The 8,481-nt window shown below is 39.7% G+C and overlaps 1 protein-coding gene across 1 annotated transcript; it reads right to left on the bottom strand.

Annotated features, from left to right (window-relative positions):
- Positions 1-593: 593 nt before the first annotated feature.
- Positions 594-1,534, bottom strand: LOC102737553 (olfactory receptor 2A1/2A42-like). The gene is given in 2 exon segments (XM_031020636.2): positions 594-979; positions 982-1,534. Coding segments are annotated over 2 exon segments (939 nt in total).
- Positions 1,535-8,481: the final 6,947 nt, after the last annotated feature.

The following is an 8,481-nucleotide window of genomic DNA, read 5'->3' as shown; positions in this document are numbered from 1 at the left end:
GGGTAATTCCCTGGGATGCCAGCTGAATGTGTGCAGACTTACTTTCTGACCACAGAAATTTATAAGACAGATTATAAGGTTTAGTCAACAAAATCAGTGTTCCCCTAAGTCTAAGTAGGCATTTAGGTACATTTACTATTTATAAGAAGAAGTACAACTAAGGGGAAACATCCTAATATGGAGTAAAAAAGGAAAAAGGTATCAACAGGTCCTAAATCTCTGTGGCTACAATATTTTAAAAAATGGTCACTGACGTGGCTACATCCGGTAAAGCCTGCATTCTGCTATTATTGAGCACACCTGATGAAGTCACAGGTAGAGTGTCTATTTTAACCTTTTGGGATCCACAGCAGTGGATGAAATCAACTTATTCCTCTAGGTGCTCTCAACTGACTGTGCAGTTAGATGAAAGAATATATTTGATAGAATTACATATAATGAATGCAAAAAAACCCAAGTACTTTCTGGACAGAAAAAGGGCGTGCTTTACAGAATCTCTTGGATTATTCAGTCTCAGATATAAAGAGTGAGAAGCTTAGGTGGTACACAGTACCCAAGGCTCCAGGGAACTACTGAGCCTAGGGATTCCAATGTCACTCCAGTTGGGAATGACTTTCCTTGTACAGCGCTCTCCTCAGGGCACTCTTGACCTCCGCGTTCCTCAGGCTATAGATCAGTGGGTTCAGCATAGGGTTGAAAAAACTGTAAAACAAGAAAGGGATCTTCTGCTGTTCCTCAGGGTGGTGGGATTTGGGGGCCATGCACATGACAATGGCACTACCAAAGAAGAGCCCCACCACACAGAGGTGGGAGGAACAGGAGGAGAAGGCCTTTCTGCGGCCCTCCCCAGACTGGATATTCAGGATGGCAAATAGGATGCATGAGTAGGACAACAGCACCAAGCAGAGGGGCCCGACTAAAACAAACACAGAAGCCACAAAAATTACCACTTGGTTGAGCCTCGTGTCAGCACAGGCAGCTTGAGGACAGACAGGATTTCACAGAAGAAGTGGTTGATTTCACGAGGCCCACAGAAGGGCAGCCTCAGGATGAGGCTCACATGGACCAGGGCCAGCAGGGAGCCACATGCCCAGGAAGTCACCACCAGGGTGATGCAGACCCTCCGGCTCATGATGGCAGAATATCGGAGGGGGTGGCAGATGGCCACATACCGATCATAAGACATCACAACTAGGAGAAGACATTCTGTGACAGCAAATGTCAAAAAGAGAAAGGTCTGTGTCAAGCAGCCAGCAAAGGAGATGGGCTTGTCTGGCTTCAGGAGGTTCACCAGCATCTGGGGCACGGTGTTGTAGGCATAGGCTATGTCGACGATGGCCAGGTGGGAGAGGAAGAAGTACATGGGGGTGTGCAGTCGGGAGTCCAGCCAGATGAGCCCCAGGATGAGCCCGTTCCCCAGCAGGGTGCAGACATAGAACAGAGAGAAGAGCCCAAAGAGAATCATCTGAATTCTTGGGCCAAGACAATATCCTAGTAGAATGAACTCTGTCACCACTGTCTGATTTTCCCCCATTCCACTATGAAGAGAAAATGGAAAGATTGGGATGGAATTGTAAAAAAAAAACATCTAGGGGCGCCTGGGTGGCTCAGTCGTTAAGCGTCTGCCTTCGGCTCTGGTCATGATCCCAGGGTCCTGGGATCGAGTCCCACATCGGGCTCCCTGCCCGGCAGGGAGTCTGCTTCTCCCTCTCCCACTCCCCCTGCTTGTGTTCCTGCTCTCGCTATCTCTCTCTCTGTCAAATAAAATCTTAAAAAAAAAAAAAACATCTAGACATCATATTATACATTTTGTCATTTTTAGAAGATAAACTTTTAAAGTTAACAATCTAGTTACACGTTAAGTTAATCACTTAATCTGACAACCAGTTTTACAGAAAGGGGATTATGTCACCAAGGACAGATTACCTAGAGCCAATGACACTGTAATGGGGAGGAAGAATGTCAAGCCAAAGATGAAATAAAGTAACCATTAAATACGGATTATCTTGGAGCTGCACATGCCAGAATTATTAAGAGAACTGCTGGAGTGTAGAGGTCATCAGTCATGGAAGGACTCCAGATATGAGAATTAGAGTAGCCTAGGAAAGAGACGTGAAAATCCAGTTTCTCACTAGAAATATCAACCGTACGGCTTTCAGCAACAGAAATCCACCTTTGCACTTTAGAGGAGCTTATGGGATGAAAGAAGGAGCATCTTCTGTGACTGTTTAGGGTCGCAAAGAAGGAATCAGTGGATGGGCTACATACGGGCTCTATTGACTATATTTTACAGTGGGTGACGGATACAAACTGACAATTGGCCATTTAGCAATCTATTGATTGATTCCTAGCTACTGATTTACCAAAAAATGTTTCCAAATAACAATCCATAAACTTTGAAGGAATTGGTTTTTTGGCAGGCTGCCCAGTGTTCATGTATCATAAGTCCAGACTTTGTGGGCAGGCGTGTAAACAAGTATGAGGTTAGGCATTCACGCTTGATTTGAAGGCTGTGGTGTGTATGGATCCATGTGAAGACATTTTAAGATGCAGTTCCCTATATGCACTATTTGTAATTCATCTCATCTCTACTTCTATTAAAAGAGCAAATCCAGGTACTAATATAACTAAGAAAGGCCATACTTGGAATGATGCTGTATGGCTTAGCATTTGCATCATGTACCCTTGTGAAATTCAAAACCACAAGAAACAGGGACGCCTGGGTGGCTCAGTCAGTTAAGCATCTACCTTCAGCTCAGGTCATGATCCCAGGGTCCTGGGATCGAGCCCCGCACTGGGCTCCCTGCTCAGCGGGGAGCCTGTTTCTCCCTTTGTCTGCTGCTCCCCCCGCTTGTGCTCTCTCTCTCTCTCTGTTAAGATCTTAAAATAAAATCTTAAAAAAAAAAACCACAACAACCATTTATTAAAAAATGAAGTCTGCCTTACTTCGATAATATAAGAATTGCTAAGTGCTTTCTAGATAGCTAATTTAAAAATTTTTGGCAAAGAGATAATTTAGTGAATTTGTCATTTACGGATTGCTATAGCAACACACTGGTGGTCAGATATTCGAGGCTTCTATGAATAGGTGATGTGCCAAATAGTAATTGTCTTGTCCTTAAGTCCTTAGTAATGGCTTCCTCCATATACTTGTAGAAATCAGCATCTTTCTAGTGCACGCATTTTGTTGGTGCCTTTACTAGGCAAAAATAACCTGAGGCTGAACTATTGAACTTGTGCCTTCTTGCCTCTGAAGAAAAGTCTCTCTGGAATTCCCATAAAGAAAGATGCTGCCGGTTTAAGACCCTAGTCCAGTGTCATTAATTCCAACGGAGACATTAATGAGATGCTCCCTGAGGAACTTGAGAATAAGAGAAATAACACTGCTTCTTGAAAAATAAAACTTGCAAAACACACTTATCATGGATGAGAAGAACTGGAGAAGGAAACATGACAACCCAAGCAAACGTGTAGGTGGGGGGTGTGAGTCCATCCCCAACTCCACTCAAAGTGCTTTGCTGCAATCTCACGGAACCAGGAAGGGGGGAGGATCTGATTGTAAGTAGGGGACCCAAATGTAACAATTTGGGTGCATATCTGCAGAAAGGCTGAGGAATAGAGAAGGGGGTGATCCAGGAGGGCTGGTGTTTGCCAGCCTCTTTCTGTACTGTCCAGGGAATGAGAAAGCAGTTCTCCTGGGGGGTCTGTATCCTCAGTCCAAGTGGCTTGAGTGAGCAGTGATCAGTAACCCTCACTCTAAGATCTCCAGTGAATGCCCTCTGCTTGGGGTCCAGGCTCACCAATTAACCATGAGGTATTAATTTGCCTTCCTGTGCAGATATTTTGACAAAGAGGGAATGTGCTACTAAGCAAAGCTCTTGCCAATATTTTTATAATAAATAATTCCATTCAGGTTTATGCATGGTTCCTTTTTTTTTTTTTCCTTTTAGTTTGAATATTAGGATATGGATGGAAATGTACATACTTAACAAAATTTCCAGAGCTGGATCTATAAAGTGGGGACCAGGCCTGGGACAGAGATAACCTCATTAAAATACAACCCAAAAAAAGTTTGTCTGAGCAGCTAACTGGGACCTGAAGGACATCCCCATTAAATCCCTCTCTAGAATCAACAAATGACTTTTTTAGAATAAACATTATCAATAAATGTTTATTATATCATCAAGTCACAAATGGATTAACTAATGGATACATCAAGTCACTAATAGATACCATGAACTCCTAAAACATGACCAGGGCTTATTTATTTTTTTAGAATTATATAAAAAAATTACTGTGCTAGGACAGCCCTTTACATTTATTTGGAAAACCCATACAAAGCATATGAAAATACTTAGTTGTGAAAATGCATTTGAACCCACATCTTATAAAAAGCACAATATCTTTATTCAGTCCTTCCTTAATTGATTTTGCAACTTCCAAATGGTTACAGAAAGAAAAAGAAAATTACTTGCAAAGTCTGAATCTCTTTGAAACTTAAAGGTACAGACGAGACAGGAGGGCCTAGTGAAGACATTAAGATTAAGAACAGTTGCCATGGGGCACCTAGGTGGCTCAGTCGGTTAAGCATCTGCATCCGACTTTGACTTTGGCTTCAGGTCATGAGCTTAGGGTCATGAGATCGAGCCCCGCCTCTGGCTCCCTGATCAGCAGGGAGTCTGTGGGAGATTATCTCTCCCCCTCTCTCTGACCCTCGCCCTGCTCAGGCTCAGGTGCTCTCTCTCTCTTGAAAATAAAGAAATCTTAAAAAAAGAGCAGTTGTCATATGAGCTGAAAGTCTGCTTTCTTTTACAGGACTGGGTCATAATATATACCTTTGAACAGGAACAAGTATACTCATTTTTGTAATTCTGACACTTACAAAATGTTTATTGAGTGAACAAATGAATGAATGAATGAATATACAAGAATAAGTGAATGCCTAAATATTGAATTTTTGGACCATCTTTGCACTGGGTCTGGAATTTCTGCCTTGTTTAAATCCTGCTTGTCCCATTAAGGACATTTTTACAAGGCAAAAAAAAACAACACTGAAGAAGAATCTCCAAAATATCTAAGCATCAGACAGTTGAAAGACATTTCTATTTTCTTTTTTCCCCATATTTTATTTTATTCTACATGATACTGAAAGCCTCTTACCTGAATCAATGGATTAACTTTGCTAAAGGACTGGCAGAAGTGAAAGGAGGAAGTACAAAAGAAATTAAATATATCTCAGTTCCAAATGTAACATTCAGACATTGTTTTGCGCTATAAATGATGTATCTTATATATATATATATATATATATATATATATATATATATACCAGTTAGCAATTTAAAAATTGGCAAACTGATGACTAATAAATTATCCAGTGTCTTCATGGTTTCAAAGTAAATATCTAAGATTGAAATCATTTCTTTACACAGGAACAAACCTGCCAGTACTCGATGGGGCCTGGGTTTCAAAAGTAAAATTTAAGATCTGATGAGCTGACAAACTCTTTTCTAATGCTGTAGGCATGAGTCACACAGCATTCCTGAAATGAAAACTATTTTTTAAATCTTTAGTTCAACCGAGGTATTGGATGGTGTACTCCTAAGTAATACAAAAAATAATCATTACTACTAATGTACTCAATAGAACCCTTCTCTCTCTTTTAATTCAAAATACTTTAAAGTTTCTTAGATTTCCCTCCCTGACCCATGTGTTATTTAGAAGAATGTTGTTTAACCTCCAAATATTTGGGGATTTTCCAGCTCACTCTCTGCTTCTGATTTTTACTTCAATTCCATTGTTGTCTGAAAGCACACATTGTGTGACTTCTATTCTTTTGAATTTGTTCAGGTGTGTTTTATATCCCAGAATATGATCTACCAGGGTGAATGTTCCCTGTGAGCTTGAAAAGAATGTGTATTTTGCTTTTTGTTGTTGGATAGAGCAGTCTATAGATATTCATTATACCCAGTTGATTGATGGTGTTGTTGGGTTCACCTATATCCTTATTGATTTTCTGTCTGCTGGGTCTGTTTCTGATGAAGGGATGTTGAAGTCTCCAACTCTAATAGTAGGCTCATCTATTTCTACTTTCAATTCTACTGGTTTTGGCTCATGTATTTTGATGCCCTGTTGCTAGGTGCATACATGTTAGGATTACGTCTTCTTGGTGAACTGACCCTTATCATTATGTAATGTTCTTCTTTATCCCTGGTAACTTCCTTGCTCTGAATCCTCCCTCTTGATGGTTATGTCTCCCTGTCTCTGTTCCTCTGCCTCACTATATCATTGTCTCTATTCTGATCTCCTTCCGCTCCTGGTTCCCTTTATGACGTTCTCTCTGTTTCCAATTTTCCTTATCTCTTGTCTACAATTTCCCATTCTCAAAATCTTTCTTATTTCCTCCTCCACAGTATTTCTAGAGACGTATCAATAGTTCCATATTTGAGTGGTTTATAGAAGATTTTGATTACATAGAAAGTCTACATTCAGGTTAATTGTCTATATTCAGATTAATTGTCTTATAAGACATATATATATATCTATAACCTTCTGAAATACTATCTTGTAGTTCACAATAGCAATAATATCTGTCAACACATTTATCTGGGATATGGAGATATTGCCTCTTGGTACCATAATGGCCAATAAGGGCTTTCTACTTGTACTTCAGAATTAATTTAACAAGAACTTACATTTAAAATAACCTTAGATTGAAGAAATCTTTTTAATCTGGTCAGTGATAAAAAGATCATATATTGGACCAGGCATTGTGCCCAGAACAGTGTAGGTGTTCAATGACTATTGACTAACTGGATACCAATTTGATTAAATACAAGAAAACAAAACATTAATGAGCTCTCCACATTCTGCCTTGAGCCACATTCTCAAGCAAAAAAAAAAAAAAAAAAGAAAAAAATCCAAAAAACCCACACAAAAAAATTCCCAAATATTGAAAGGCACCATAGAATAGGAATGAAAGAGCAGGGGGTCAGACACACATTTACTACTTGTATGACCCTGAATATATTTCTTAACCTCTCAAGCCCTATTTTATCACTTTTTTGAAAGGACTGACAGTACTTATTTTATAAGATTGTTATGAAGATTGAGATAATACATATTAATGAGGATAACATGTGTTAATTAATTAATTGAGCTAATACATTGAGCATATTCCCAGGGCACAGTGAACACTCAATAACTCGGATCAATTACCATCAATCTTTAACAGTTTCTTGACTAGCCTATGACTGTATGGATCAGACCAGCATGGGTTCTTCCTGGTGCCATTAGTCCCTGGGATCACTCCCCTTATTGGTCATTACCCTTTTTAAGTCAGTTTTGCAAAGTCTTCATAACAATGTAAGCCTACAATGTGAGTTTGTGGATAATATGTTGTTGAAAGACTAGTAAAGCAGATTTTGCCTCTTGATCTTTTGATGTTCTTCTTGGGAAAGAACACAATCAGTTGAAGAGATATTAGGGATTAAAAAGAGCACAAAACTGTGACAAATTATTAAAAACTGAACAGAATATCCTCTACAAAACAACCCCTTCCCTTTCCTGCACTTCCTGTAACCACCTCACCACAGACACACATACACACATACACACTCACTCACACATACACACTCACTCACATATATTCCAGGTCTGGAAAAGTCTAACATTTAAAAGTTGAGTGCTTTCTGTGTGCCTGGTGCTGTTCTCCAAGTTATAGGTAATGGAAGAGCTGTGTATAGATTATGTATTGTGGTTTTGTTGACATAAACACAAGGACTAAACTAATGTCAGTTTTTCTGAAATGTAAAATCACTTGTAATATATCCCAGTGTAAAGTTCTTTGGCTTAACAAAATTATTTTACATATTTAACCTAAATCCATCATACAGAAATTTCTTATTCTTTACCTAGCATCACCGTCCACAGGTTATTGCTTTCATGCAGCTACTTTCCACGGTATAAAATGATATTAACCAAATTCTATACATAATTATGTCATCTGTGAGCAATATGTTCAACTAACTTAGCATTGATTTTTCCTCAAAACAGCCCCATAGCAGAATAATAATCAGCCCATATTTAGACAGGACTGAATTTCCTTACCTGTGCTTAAAAAGAATAGTAGTTAACAGTGTGATAGTCCACAAAAGAGTAGGTGCTACCACATGTCTAACAGGAATTAATGATATAGTATAATAAGGTAACCTGGTTAGCTCCCACATTTGGACTCAAGGACCTCAAAAGGGAAAAGCACCTGAAGGTTGGGCAGGATCCTGCTTTCTGGGAGCTTCTGTGGGAGCTGAAGAACCCTCACTTCTGTGCCTGATCAAAAATGTGGCAGAGTCCTCAGAAAAGGAGCTTTTATTCTCTGATGACCACAACCTAGTTGGTAGCACCTGAGGGCTCACTGGAGGGGTGGGCTGTGAGATGCATGCATGCCCACCTCCACTGGGAAGGATAGACAAAGCAGTTCTC

This window comes from Leptonychotes weddellii, unplaced genomic scaffold (assembly GCF_054177405.1).
Source record: "Leptonychotes weddellii isolate Sample4059 unplaced genomic scaffold, ASM5417740v2 HiC_scaffold_7941, whole genome shotgun sequence".
Taxonomy (NCBI): domain Eukaryota; kingdom Metazoa; phylum Chordata; class Mammalia; order Carnivora; family Phocidae; genus Leptonychotes; species Leptonychotes weddellii.
The sequence above is the reverse complement of the archived record's forward strand: the minus strand, read 5'-3'. Positions and strand labels throughout refer to the sequence as shown.